Source organism: Penaeus chinensis, chromosome 33 (assembly GCF_019202785.1).
Source record: "Penaeus chinensis breed Huanghai No. 1 chromosome 33, ASM1920278v2, whole genome shotgun sequence".
NCBI lineage: Eukaryota > Metazoa > Arthropoda > Malacostraca > Decapoda > Penaeidae > Penaeus > Penaeus chinensis.
This window is the reverse complement of record NC_061851.1, coordinates 14,852,308-14,867,307: the sequence shown is the minus strand read 5'-3', so window position 1 is coordinate 14,867,307 and position 15,000 is coordinate 14,852,308. Positions and strand designations below refer to the sequence as shown.

At 43.8% G+C, this 15,000-nt stretch overlaps 1 protein-coding gene across 1 annotated transcript in view; it reads left to right on the top strand.

Annotated features, from left to right (window-relative positions):
• Positions 1-15,000, top strand: part of LOC125043053 (homeobox protein SIX3-like) — a 36,127-nt gene that overhangs the window by 9,886 nt on the left and 11,241 nt on the right. The window contains exons 2-3 of the mRNA XM_047639008.1: positions 12,126-12,271; positions 12,534-12,939. Coding sequence (XP_047494964.1) covers positions 12,126-12,271; positions 12,534-12,939 — 552 coding nt within the window. The remainder of the gene's footprint in view (positions 1-12,125; positions 12,272-12,533; positions 12,940-15,000) is intronic.

Sequence of the window (15,000 nt, the reverse complement as noted above, 5' to 3'; positions counted from 1 at the left end):
GGAGAGAGCGAGGGGTAGAGAGAGAGAGAGCGAGAGAGGGCGAGGGAGAAAGAGAACGAGGGGTAGAGAGAGAGAGAGAGAGAGAGAGAGAGAGAGAGAGAGAGAGAGAGAGAGAGAGAGAGAGAGCGAGAGAGAGCGAGAGGGCGAGCGAGGGACAGAAACAGCATGATGTCACACCACAGGGATAGCGTGACAGCGAGCCGGTAACGTGAGAAACTTCGAGACCACAGGAGCGAATAGGAGAAACTACGAAATGGGAAGGATAGGGAGAGGGAGGAGGAGAGAGGGAGGGGGGGAGGGAGAAAGGGGGAAGGAGGATGGGACGTTTAGTGAGGGAAAGGGGGAATTTATATGATTATTATTATTATTATCGTTATTGTTATTGGCATTGTTTTCAATGTTTTTATCATTATAATAATAATAAATTAATTTTATTATTATTATTTTATACTATCATTATCACTATTAGTATCATCATGTTATCATTATCATCACTATCATAAACATTATCGTCATCACCTTGATTATCATAATTATTATCACATTCAATATAATCCATTATCAGACCTAGAATTATTACAATCTTTATCACTTTATTGTTATTATCATTATTCTAATTATCACGAATATGAACAGATTAATATCTAGAAATAAACACACGAGAAAGGTTATAAAAGCAAGAATCAAGTTCCTTAAGCAATTGAAACAACCACCACATGAAAGTGAGTAGATAGACAGATAGATATATAGATAGACAACTTGTGGTTTGGCTTGTGCGGTCGGGGAGAGGAGAAAGGAGGAGGTGGGGGGGGGGGGGGAGAAAATGATTAGGGAAAAAACGGGTTTGGTGTCGCTATAAATCTTTTACGATGGTAGTGCCGGGTTTTAATCTTTATATATTGTAATTTATTTATTATTGTTATTATTATCATTATTATTGCTGTTGTTGTTGCTGTTGTTGTTGTTATCATTATCTTCCTTATTGTTATTTTTATTATTGTTATTATCGTTATTATTATTATCATTATTGTCATCATTATCACTATTGTAATAATTATAATGCAATATCATTATCAATATTATTTATTATTACTATTATTATCATTACTATTATCATCATTATAATAATAATTATTATTATTATCGTTATTTGGTATCTATTATTTATTACCCATTCCCCTTACCCATCCCCTACCCACTCCCTTTTCCCCCCTACCCCCCCCCCCCCCACCGCCTTCGTCACCGCTGCGTCGACCAACCACGTAAAATATCACTTGTCAATAACTGTTATTTCCCGAGTCGCTTACCGCCTCCGGATCGCTGTGCGGAGACATCTACTTTCCCTTCCGTTCGAGTGGCTACGTTTAAGTGTAGCGTGGGTGGGTGTAGTGGGTGTGTAGCGGGGGAGGGGGGGTGTAACGTGGGTGGGTGTTGTGTGTGTGGCGGGGGGGGGGGGGGGGGTGTAGCGTGGGTGAGTGTAGCGGCGTGGTGTTTAGCGGGGTGCGTTTGTAGCGTAAGTCGGTGTAGCGGGAATAGGTGTAGCGGTGTGAGTGTAGCTGGGGTGACGTGTAGCGGGTTGGGTGAAGGTATAAAAGATGTGTGTGTGTGTGTGTGTGTGTGTGTGTGTGTGTGTGTGTGTGTGTGTGTGTGTGTGTGTGTGTGTGTGTGTGTGTGTGTGTGTGTGCGGATGTGTTTTTAACTATACGTGTATATACAGACGTCGTTTTCACATATCCATACATCCAAGCGCGCTAAATGGCCGGATAATGCCATATACCTCCCAATACAACAATAACCAGCAGCAATATTCTTTTTTGAACTTAACCGCTCCAACAATAAGAACAAAGAGAAAACCATAGCGATTATTCGGGGGCCATTTTCAAACACGGCAATCAGTCAAGCTTTTTATGCGTCCATTTTCCAGTAGGAATAAACTGGTGCCCGTTTTCTTTGTGTTTCGCGCGCTATTGTCGTGTACTTTCGCCCCGTTTGAGGGTCGCGAGGTAGGGGTAACTACGGAGATAAAGCGATTATATTAGATAGAGTGATAAATGTGGTAATAGGTTACGGAACGAGAAAATAGAGTTAAGTAGAAAATAGAATTTGCATGTATGTATAAGTATTTAGATAAATAAAAACATAAAAAAGGAACCGTCGATTAAAAGATGTTATTTTCCAATGAGCCGATGGACATCATGAAGTATAATAATAACGATGATAAAACCATCATTACATATATACGAGATTTACTCCCAAGGATGAATATATGAATTCCGCTCAGTGTAATTAAAAATAACGAAAACATGCTTGAAAAAAAAAAAAAATATTCAGAAGAAAACAACACAGTAATGTAACTTAATAAAACATGCTTTAAAGAAATGGATCCAAATAAATCGACCCCAACCCCCGAAATAACGTAGCGTCGTCGGCGGTGGATTTATAACGAAGTCGTCGCGTAGAGATTGGGCGAATTCTAATCGGCTGCGAGACGGATCGGCCAATCACGGGAGTCGCCCAGGACAAAAGGGAATTAAAAAAAGACAAAAGAAATGCGGTTTTAACGAAGGCGTGGCGGGTATGGGGACGATTCCGTATGTTTGTTAATAGTCTGTCATTATGAAGAACTGATGTGTATTTATAGCGAAAAAAAATATGATGATGGGAATAATTTCAATATCGCATGATTAGATATGTAATAATGGTAATAATAACAATAGCGTATAACAAAAAATATAAAAGTAACGATAAAATAACGTATCATGGAAAAAACAAATATGATAATAGGAAATAATTACAATATTCCCTCAAAAAAACGAGTGAAAGAAGAAGAAAGAGAAAAAAAATAGAAGCTAAAAAAAAAGAGGAGGAGGAGAGAGAAAAGAGGAGAGAAAGAGAGAAAGAGGAGAAGGAAAGATAACAGAGGAGGATGAGAGTTCAAGAGCGGCGATAAAGTGGTTTCTACCAAAGGACACAGATGAAGAATAGGAAAAGGTTAAGGAGGGAGGGTCGCTCTCAGAGACCCGAATCCACCGGGGAATCGAAGGGTCGGGGCTTCGTTCTCTATCGTGGTAAGGGCGATGGCTGTTCTGTTATTGCCGGCCGGATAGCATGCGGGAAAAGCGGACGTGGGGTGGCTGTCAGACAAATACGCGTTACATGTGTGTGTGTATAAATGTATAATAATAATGAAAATAGTACTGCTAATAATAATGATAATAATGATAATGGTAATATAATAATGATGATGATGATAATGGTGAGAATAATAATTATGATAGAAATATCAACAACAACAACAATGATAACAATGATAATAAAAATGACAATGATGGTAACGGTAATGATATTGATACAAATAATAATATAATTAGTGATACTACTAATTATTATGATAATAGTAATAATAATTATAGTAGTAATAATTATAACAATAATAACAACAACAACGACGATAAAAACATTAACAAAAAAGGCTCAGCGTTGAAAAACAATCACACGCTCAACAAAAACATCCTATATTTATTCAGCATTTACCCCCCCATTCACTCCGACCAGATGCATATCACGACAATAAAAAATATCATCATTCAACGAACAATAGTGAAGAGTGAATATCAATACTGGATTATTAGGCGAGTTTCAAGCGATTGCAACAGCCATGCAGAGCGAAATTTATCGTTCGTTTGACCGATATATTCTGGGTGAAAAAAAGATAATGTGCCTTTTTGTTGTGTACTGATTTTGTACTTTTTATTAAGGTTACAAATATATATTTTTTTAATGTTTTTAATGTGGTAATTGTTTGGTTTTCTTTATGGCGAAATTTCCTCTTCGAATGGTGAAGTTATTACTAAGACTAAAATAGAAGGAGAATTTTAGTTTAGATTTTCTAAGATCAATTTAAGGGTCAGTCTTATATTGATATTTATAGATCAATTATATATTGTGGGACGATTATCTCTCTCTCTCACACACACACACACACACACACACACACACACACACACACACACACACACACACACACACATCTCCAACTCAGTTAGAGAGAAAACTAAAATAGTTTAAAAAGGGTTAAAATAGGGAAAAAGTTTCTGGCACGTTACATAACCCGAGCCGCTTTTAAACCCGGGTGGCAAATCAGTGCGCGGGTGTTGATGTGGCATCACATATGCTAATTGTGTTTATAAATACCCGGTGATGCTGTCCTCCCCTCACCCAGCCCTCTCCCCATTCGCTCCCTCTCTTTCCCCTTCCCTCTCTGTATCTTACCTCTGTTCTCTCCTCTCTTTCTTACTCTCTCTCTCTCTCTCTCTCTCTCTCTCTCTCTCTCTCTCTCTCTCTCTCTCTCTCTCTCTCCCTCTCCCTCTCCCTCTCCTCTCCCTCTCCCTCTCCCTCTCCCTCTCTCCCTCTCTCCCTTTCTCCCTCTCTCATCCCCCATTACATCCCTGCCTCGTCCTCCCTCCGTACGTGATTGTGTTATTGAATGGGTGTAGTAGTAGCATAGCGTATTGTAATGAGTCATTGCGAGGTTTGTGGTTGTCGATTGTTGTGAATGAGGTGAAATGAGTGAAAAGGTGCCGGTTTTTGTTTTTGTTTTTGTTTTCCGTTATGTCAGTATATGTTTTTTTAGTAGCCTTTATTCGGGTCTAAAGTTATAATAGAAGAATTACATGTAAAGAAAGAAAGAAAAAAAAACAACGGTTTTAGGTATCTCATTACAAACAAATCTATCTATTTATCAGTCGATCTATCTAGATGCGTCTTTAGAACCAAGAAAGACACCATCTTGATAGTCTTCCACTCCTAAGAATCGACACTGAATTGAAATCTATCGGCGTGGAAAGGCCATGATACGTCTATTTTTATTAAACGTTTTGATTGCCTCTAGATGTTTTCAAAGACGATAGAAATGATACGCTTTTGTGATGATGGAACTTGTGATTATTGGTATTCGATAAAGAAGGGAGAGGGTGAGGGAATGGGAGGGAAAAGGAGAGAAGGAAAGGGAGAAAGGGAGTGATAGACGGAGAGAAAGAGAGAGAAACAGAAACTTAAAGAGAATGAGAGAGAGGGGGGAGAAAGAAAGGGAAAAAAATATACAGAGAGAGAGAGAGAGCGAGAGAGAGAGAGAGAGAGAGAGAGAGAGAGAGAGAGAGAGAGAGAGAGAGAGAGAGAGAGAGAGAGAGAGAGAGAGAGAAAACCGGAAAAAAGAGAGAAAATAAAACGGATAGAAAGACAGACAAACAAACACACAGAGCAAAAAAAGAATAATCCCAAAGCTAACCAACCAAAGGCTCAAAAGAAATCACGTCCTATATATATATAAAAAATAAACCAAAATTAAAAATAAATCAATAAAAAGGAAAAATAACCGAACATGAACTCGCCTCCGACGCTGAAGAATTTTTTTTTTTCACTTTTTTCTTTTCTTTTTTTTAACCTTTTTTTCCCCCCCTTTTCGTAAAGTCCCATTTCCAAATGACATTTAACAAGCCAACCCTCGGAGTGCCTCGAGCCATCTGCTTTCGAGAGCGGGTTTTTTAAAATTGCCACTATAATGAAATGGAGCGCTTCATACCCCGGCGAGTTGAAGAGCAAGCCAGCATCGAGGCGGGCCGGAGGGCGCCGTAATTTATCAAATCTGTTGCCTTTGTTTTTCATTGGCAATTCCGCGAGCTTTTCTTGTGGTCTGAGGCCGCGATTTTATGCGTTTGTGGGGATGGGGTTCGGGAGGGAGGGGGGGGTTGTGTGGGGGTGGGGGGTAGGTGGTGGGTTTGTTTGTTTGTGGGTGTGTTGGTTTGTTTGGTTGTTTGTGTGTGTGTTTGGATAAATGTGTTTGTGTGCGTGTTTGTTGGGAAAGTGTGTTTGTGTTTATTGAAAAATGCGTGTGTTTGTTGAAAAAAAATGTGTGTGTGTTTGTTAAATAATGTTTGTTTAAAGAATGTGTGTTTGTGTGAGCGTGTGCGTCCTTGTTTGTGTTCATAATTATCAATGTGTATCTTTGGTTGCCCGCGTGTGTGTATGTTATTAGTGTACGTGAAAGAGAAATGTTTTGTGTATGCGTTGTCTTTGTGCGTTTGTTTACCAGAGGACCCACTGGATTTAGGGTTCATTGTTAACGAAAATAATATAGGCTAATATATCAACCTGTATATATAGAAACTCACCCAAAAATGAAGAAAATAAAAACGAAAAAAAACTCGAAATAACGAAAAATCGAGAGACGAAAACCCGAAAAAACGAAAAATCGAAAAACGAAAACCCGGAAAAAGGAAGAAAAGTCGAGAAACGAAAACCCGCTAAAAAAACAAAAAATGAAGAAACGATAACCCGGAAAAAGGAAAAAAATCGAAAAACGAAAACCCGCAAAAAACAAAAACAAACAAAAAAATAAAAACGAAAACGACGAAAACCCGACGAAACGAAAACTGGGAAAATCCCTAGGGCGCCCTTTCCTCCTCCCGGCCCTCGCCCGCCCCGCCGCACAGCCGACAGCGTTCGAGTCGGAGCGAAGCCGAGCCGGACGAGAGGCGAGGAACAGAAGAGAAGCGAGCGAGCGAGCGAGCGGTCTTCCTGAGAAAAAAAGAAAAACAGAAAAAAAACGAAAATGAAAATGGGAGAGAAAAAAGAAAGAATTATTGGGGATCCGGCGCTGTTTTTAGAAGTCGAGATTCGTCGGTTCTGCGGGATACGTGGCGGCCGATCGGAAAGGGAGGCGGAGTGTAAAAGTCGGTTTGTAGATTTGTGTGTTTATTTATTTGTCTATTGAAGGACATGGTTGTTTATTTGTTCAGGTATTTCTTTGTTTTTGATGCTTTTGCTATTTTGTTCGTATAGTTATTCGGTAATTTTTTTTAAGGAATGGGATCTTTATATTTCTTTAATAATGCATATGTATTTATTTACATGCATTTCTTATCATGATTATTCCGGCTATATTAATAGTAATGGATTAATCAAGATAAATATGGTGTTAATTATTTTAATACTGATAATTACAAATGATAATAATAATAACTGCAACAGTGATGGTCATAGCATTGGCAACAATAATATATATCATGATAATAATGGTGGAGCTAATAGTTATAATAATAAATAATGATAATAATGATAATACAATGATATATAACACTGATAATAATAAAAACACCGCAATGCTATTCGTTACAACAATAACGATCAACAAATAAACAACAACAACAAAACCAATAACAACAAAACCAACGATAATAACGGATGAAATAAAACCAATAACTGACAACTGGCGACCTCCCTTACGCAAAGTGATAGACGAAAGGGAATGAAAGAAAAAAACATTAATTCTTGAAGTGGCAAATCTGGGTCTCGAAAACACGGCCTTAACTCCTCGATCAATACGTGGCTTGTGACTTTTCTTGTGCGATTGTTTTGTTGATAGTAAGGTTATTGGTGTTTTCGTTGCATCGCTACATTAGTGTTATTCTGTTATTCATGGGTGTTATTGTTATGGTACTAATGATATTTACTTATTTATTTTAACTACTAGTACTACTACTACTACCATTCCTACTACTACTGCTGCTATTATTACTGCGACAATTTTTGTTTATGATTTTTTTTTTTTTCTCAAGGCATCACGGCGGTAATTGCACGTATCTATTCACAATTCATTCATAACCACAAACTATCAAAGAATTATATTGAACACACGAGCATCTACCATAACTTTGAGATGTGAAGATAGATAAGAATAGAAAGCAAAAAAGAAAGACAAAAAAAAAAAAAAAGAAGAAAGCATAACGCAAAATAAAGTGAGGAATCGTCCCTCCTAAGCGATATATGTCAGTCCCCCCTCGAGGCCCCATAAATCCTCGCAAAGAAAACGGGAGAGAGAGAGAGAGGGAGCGAGAGTACCCTACAATAATCGGCGGAGAGAAGCGGCCATTGATTTTGATAATGAGTGAAATAAACTGTTGATTGAGTAGTATTGATTTATGGAAGGGTCCGGGGAGACAGCTCTTGTCCTTGTTGGCGGAAGGGGAGGTTTGGGTGTGAAACGACGGGGAGGAGGAGGTGAGGGACGAGGAGAGAGAGAGAGGGAGGGAGGCGGAGAGGGAGAGGGGGGGAAGGAGGGAGGAGGAAAGGGAGTGAGGGAGAGAGGGAGCGAGGGTGAGAGGGAGGGAAGGAGGGGATAAAGACAGAGGGAAGGAGAATGAAGGAAAGAGATAGGGAAATACAGCAAGCGAGAATGGACAGAGAGAGAGAGAGAGAGAGAGAGAGAGAGAGAGAGAGAGAGAGAGAGAGAGAGAGAGAGAGAGAGAGAGAGAGAGAGAGAGGATTTCTTATTTGCGGCGGATCTTCCATCTTGGATCTGTTTCCTGTGATTGGAATTTGCAATGAGATTCTATTCCAATCTCTTTCTCTCTCTCTCTCACGCTCTCTCTCTCTCTCTCTCTCTCTCTCTCTCTCTCTCACGCACACACACACACACATTCCCTCCCTCTCCCCCTCCTCACCCCTCTCACTCCCTCCCACCCCCTCACTCCTTCCCTTCCTCTCTCCCTCTCACCTTCCCTCCCCCTTCCCCCCTCCAACCCCCCTCACCCTGCTCTGTGTTAATCAGAGTAAGGGAATTTCCCGAAGGCTTCCAAGTAATTTCCTTATTAACTGCTAATTAATTGCTTCTCATTAAGGTGCAAATCATTCCCATTAGGTCACTTCCCGTCTCCGAGCCACACCTGGACACTTAAGACGAGGAGGGGAAGGAGGGGTTCCAGTTGGGGGGTGGGGGTGAGGGGACAGGGAAGGGGGAGGAAGTGGGGGAGAGGGGGCAAGGCTGGGGAAGGCGTGGGAGAAAGGGGAGCAGGGGCAGGGGAGGACGTAGGGGGGGAGGGGGCAGGGGCAGGGGAGGATTAGTGCGGGTTGGAAGAGAGAGAGAGAGAGAGAGAGAGAGAGAGAGAGAGAGAGAGAGAGAGAGCAAGGGAGAGGAATGGAAGGAGCAGCAAGGAGGGAGAGGGGAATAGAGAGAATTCAGGAAGGAGAAAGAAAAGAAAAGAGAAATGAGGGAGAGAGAATCGGGAGGGAAGAGGAAGGAGAGAAGGGGGGGGAGGGGGAGCTATTAAAGGGGGGAGAGGGTAGGAAGGGGAAAGAAGGGGTGAGGGTGACACGAGACATCAAAACGTACACAGATTCACTGCAGACAGACACGAAAACACGCTCATATAATTTACATAACAATATAAGTTATATATAGATGACGCCAAAGGATGAGTCTTTCCTGTTTTGATATTTTAATGATCTATTTGATTGAGGATGACGACTAGAACATATTAAGAAACGTGGGAATTATATCTATTAATGCTCATAATTGCAGTATATTATTATCAAAATCTTTGGTCACTGATATGTTCTCTGAGATTCCAATGAGTGCATAAATTTATAATTCCTCTCGATACAATTTTATAATTATGATGAACCTATACCCTGAGCTTAATATGATATGGTCAATTTAGCTGCAAAAGATTCCTTTCACATATTAAAACTGATAGAATAGGAGAAGGGACGGAAGGAATAAATCATTACATAACGACGAAGAGGATTTCCTAACAAACGTAATTAAATATCACAAGAGGAGAAACAGAGCAAATAGGTAAATAAGTAAATAAATAAATATATATATATATGTGTGTGTGTGTGTGTGTGTGTGTGTGTGTGTGTGTGTGTGTGTGTGTGCGCGCGTGTGCGAGCGCGTGTATGTGTATTTATCGATAGATAGATATATTCAAAAAAATTACCTCTTTACCATAAATAAAGCTCAGTAATTTAGCAGAATCAGCAGAACCAGGAGCAACAGCAGGGGAAACAGCAGGCAGCAGTAGTAACAACAGCAGCAGTGTCAGCCTGCTCTCGTGGTGTAACAAGGTCCATTGAATAAACGTCATCTTATTACACGTGTTTACTGTAAAGAGGGAGGGCGAGGGAGCGAGGGGAATCGAGGAAAGGCTTGCCGGGGGGGGGGGGGGGGGGGGAGAAGGGGAGGGAGAAGGGGAGGAAGAGAGGGGGTGAAGGGGAGGGAGAGAGAGGAAGAAGAGGGGGAGAAAGGGAGGGAGAGGGTAGGTAGAGAAGGGAGTAGGAGGATGGCTCGGGCGGGGGGAGGAAAGAGAGGGGAAGAGGGAGGGGAGAGTAGGCAGGAATCATCGTCCGATTTCCCGCCTCCCCCTTCCCTCCCCCCTCCCCCCCCCCTTACCTCCGATTCCTCGCCGTCGGGAAGTCAATTTCGCATCCCCCTCCTCCCCCCCCTTCCTCTTCCCTTCCCCCTCCTCCCCTCTTTCGCTTTTTAGACGTTTTTCGAAAGAACTCAGCGTCCGTCGCCATCGGGTACGGATTAGTATTAAAGACTGGCAATATATATATTTTTTTTCTTCCCTATTTTGTTCGCGTCATCGTTCGGCCCGCAGGTGGAGAGGCGAATGAGGGAGAGAGAGAGAGAGAGAGAGAGAGAGAGAGAGAGAGAGAGAGAGAGAGAGAGAGAGAGAGAGAGAGAGAGAGAGAGAGAGAGAGAGAGAGAGAGAGAGAGAGAGGGAGGGAGGGACGGAGGGACGGAGGGGGGGAGGGAGGGAGGGAGGGAGAGGCAGAGAGAGAGAGAGAGAGAGGGAAGGAGAGAAAGAAAAAGAGAAAGAATACGACATATAATAAAAGAGAGAAAGAGAATCATTACGGAGGAGAGAAAGAGAACGAGAGAGCAAGAGAAATAAACCGACTGAGAGCAAGAGAACGAGAGAAAGAGAAAGACAACGCTAGAGAGTAAGAAAGAGAAAGAGAAAGAGAACGAGAGAGAGAAAGAGAAAGAGAACGAGAGAGAGAAAGAGAAAGAGAACGAGAGAGAGAGAAAGAGAGGGGAGAACGAGGGAGACGCGGGCCTGCGTTTATCGGTAGTTTAGGCGGACAAAGAAGGGATTTATTGGGGGAAAAGAAAGTGTTGTAACGGACGAATTAATGACCATTTCTGTGCCGGTGTTGGGGAGGGGAGTGGAGGGGAGGGGAGCGAGAGCCTTCCCCTCGCCCTCCCCTCTCTCCTCTCTCTATCCTCTCAACGTTTCTCCCCTCGCTTTCGACTCTCCTCTTTCTTTATTTCTTTCTTCTTCTTCTTCTTCTTCTTCTTCTTCTTCTTCTTCTTCTTCTTCTTCTTCTTCTTCTTCTTCTTCTTCTTCTTCTTCTTCTCTCCCTTCTCTTTTCTCCTCTCCTGTGTTTCTTTATCCTGTTGCCATCCCTTCTCTTTTCATCTTCTGTTTTCCCTGTCTGCTCCCTCTCTTTCTCTCCCTCTCCCTCTTTCTTTCCCTCTCTTTCTCTCCCTCTCCCTCTTTCTTTCCTCTCTTTCTCTCCCTCTCCCTCTTTCCTTTCCTCTCTTTCTCTCCCTCTCCCTCTTCTTTCCTCTCTTCTCCTCTCCCTTCCTTCCCTCTCCCTCTCCCTCTCCCTCTCCCTCTCCCTCTCCCTCTCCCTCTCCCTCTCCTTCTCCTTCTCCCTCTCCCTCTTCCTCTCCCCCTCCCACTCCCTCAACCCCACTCCTTCCCTCCCTCACTCCCCCCCAATCACCCTACCTCTCCCCTCTTCCTCCCTCCCATCTCCCCTCAGCCGCGCGTGTCAGCCTGTTTGTTTTCCTATGGATTATTACTCGTCCTCACTTGTTTGCGGGAGTTAATCTTGGGACCGCACGTTGGCCCTCTCCCGTCGCTGCTGGCACACGGGTTCCTGGATTGGGTCGTGGGTCGTTCGCGCTCGTGTTGGTGGCGTGGTGGCTGGTGCGGCTTTTGGTTATTGTTTTTGTTTGTTGTTGTTGTCATTCGTGGTACTACAGTTGTTGCTATTGTTGATGTTGTTGTTGTTATTTTTATTATTATTACTATTATTTTTATTATTATTATTATTATTATTATTATTGTTATTATTGTTATTATTATTATTATTATTGCTATGATTGTCGTCCCTATTATAATTATTACTATCACCATTTCTATTATCATCACTACTATCCTTTCTATGTCTATTATTACCATTATCTCCACCATTATTACCACCATAACTACCATTAATTCCCATGTGTCCACGGCCTCGTCTTGACCTTATTTCTCTCCTCTCCCCAGGATGATGCAAGGTCAGCAGGGCGGAGGCGGGGCTTCGAGGGCCTCAGAGTCACGTGATGCCCACCATGATGACGATGACGATGACCTCATCAACCCAGGGTCACCCACGCCCCTCGATGACTCCGATGACGAGGACCTGTCACTTGGTAAGTTTTTTGTTTTTTTTTGTTTTTTTTTTTGGAATGTATTTTGTTATTCGTTTATTTGTTTGATATTTAGTTGTTTAATGATTTGTTTTAGAAAACAAAATTGGATTTATAGTTTTGTTTGTGGATTTATTTATTGTATGTTGATGTGCTGCGTTGCATTGTGTTGATATCGTTGAGACTTATTGCAATAGTAAAAATTATCAATTTAGGGAATTATTGTTTATTGTTGATCTAATGTTCTTTATTTCCTCTCCTCCAGGTACTCACTCCCCCCCACCTGTGTCCGAGAGCCCCCTCCCCACCACGACCCCGAGCGAGGGAGGGGTCGTGTCCCCCACCTCCAACACCACGTCCCCCCACCCGGCGTCCGTGTCCCCCCACCCGGCCAGCCTGTCCCCCCACCCCTCGTCGATATCCCCCCACCCGTCGGCCTCCCCCCCTCAGAGCTCCCCCCTCCCCCTCATCAAGTCGGACGTGTCGCCGATCTCCGACCTCCTGCACACGACCACGACGACCACCACGTCCCCCTCCGACGTGTCCAAGTCGTACCTGGTGCCCCCGATGTCGTCGCTGCCCCTCATGACGTCCCTGGCCACGTCCCTGGCCTCGCCCCTGTCCCTCACCTCCCTGCCCTTCTCCTCCATGGCGGCGGGGGAGGGCTTCAAGTTCCCCTCCCACCCCTTCCTCCACCACCCGCACCCCCTGCTCCACCCTTTCTCCCTCCACCACCCCCTGCCGCTAGTCAACCCCCACACACACCCCTTCCTCTCTGCTCTGCCTCCCCACAACCCCTCCGCCACATAGATGTCTCCCCCTCGCCTCCCCCTCGCCTCCCCTCGTCTCCCCTCAGCCTCTCCCCCTCCCTCCCCCTTCCCTCACCCCTACGAGGTCGTTAGTGATTCCAATATCCCCTTCGAGTAGCTCTTGGGACCGTCAGCCCATTATTCGTCCTCCGCGTTGTCGAAGAAGCGCTCCCTCTCTCTCCCGCGCCGCTGATGGCTCATTTCATGTCCAGGGTGTGTGCAAGTTTTATTGCATAGGTGGAGAGAGAGAGAGAGAGAGAGAGAGAGAGAGAGAGAGAGAGAGAGAGAGAGAGAGAGAGAGAGAGAGAGAGAGAGAGAGAGAGAGAGAGAGAGAGAGAGAGAGAAGGGTCGACTCCGCCCCCGTCCCTCAGGAAGGGCACGCCCTCAGGAGGACTCATCGGCGGCGTCTCAGTCCTCGGTCAGTCACGCTGAAAATGCGCTCTTTGGGGCACGGTCAGCGCGCCGCCTCGACCGACCAATCAGAGTGGCGCATTCGGAAGCGGTCGGTCCAGCTCGCCCCTGATTGGCCAATGGCGTAGCAGCACGTGGTTTCCGCCTTGATCTAATATTTTTCCATGGATGTTTCCGCTCCGAAAAAAGGAGACGCTAATAGAAAGTGGAATCAAAGATTTTTTTTTTTTTATGAAAAAAATATCCGATTGAGAAAAAAAAAAATACTAATAGCACCAAAAATAGAAGAAGAAAAGAAGACAAGGAAAGAAATGTTATTGAAGATCTACTACCCACAATCCCCGGCCGCTTCGCTTCCTCTCTCCTTTATGCATTTGTGGGCGAACGGACGTAAAAAAAAAAAAATGGACTTACGTAATCCAGCGCAAACTTGTGCAATCTGACGCCAACTTTACCTACGCAAGACACTATTTCAAGACGAAACAAACGAACCTCCTCCCCTTTTACAGAGAAAAAATAAAACGAAACAAGGAAAAGGAAAATGGTAAAATTGGAAACTCACAGCCAAGAGAATTAAAGGCTGGGGAACATCCTTCCTGTTTCGTCTTTCAATGAAGTTTAACGTCTTGAGGTTAATTTCCCCGAAGATACTCTTTTTTTTTATTATTCTCCTCTCCTAAGAGCACAACAGCCGCGTACGATACAAAGGTCTGCCTGCCTGTCTGTCTCTCTATCTGTCTGTCTGTTGTTTACAGCGGGTGACCTGAAGCGACGAGAGAGAGAGAGAGAGAGAGAGAGAGAGAGAGAGAGAGAGAGAGAGAGAGAGAGAGAGAGAGAGAGAGAGAGAGAGAGAGAGAGAGAGAGAGAGAATTCCCCCTCCTCCTCTTCCCTCTTTCCTCTGCACTTCCTTCACTTCGCTCTGTAAGAAGGGAGACTTCGGTCAGACGAGCGGCGTCACCTCAGGGAGCGCTATGTAATCCTGTGAGTCTCTCATTCCGCCTTATTCTCCTCCCCTTCCTCCTCTTCTCCTCTTTTTTATCCTTCTCTTCTTGTTCCTCCACCTCTTCTTCTTCTTCTTCTTCTCTCTCCTCCTCCTCCTCCTCCTCCTCCTCCTCCTCCTCCTCCTCCTCCTCCTCCTCCTCCTCCTCTCCTCCTCCTCCTCCTCCTCCTCCTCCTCCTGTCCGTCCTCCGCTTCCTTATTGCGGTGCCGCCTCCTCCTCCTTCCGGAGGGCAAGGAAGCGACGCCTCCTCACGACTCGGCGGCAGAATTCCGAGAGAGAGAAAGAAAGGGAGAGAGAGAAGGAGGGTAAAAAAGAGAGAAAGAAAGAGAGAGAGAGAGAGGATAAAAAAGAGGGAAAGGAGAAGAGGATACAAGAGAAAGAGAAAGAAAAAATTAGGGGAAAAGAGAATGGAAGAGGAGGATACAAAAAGAGAGAGAGAGAGAGAGAGGAGATGGAGAGAGAAATAGACGAGAACAAAATAAGGATTGGTTTACAAGCAGATCAAATGTTG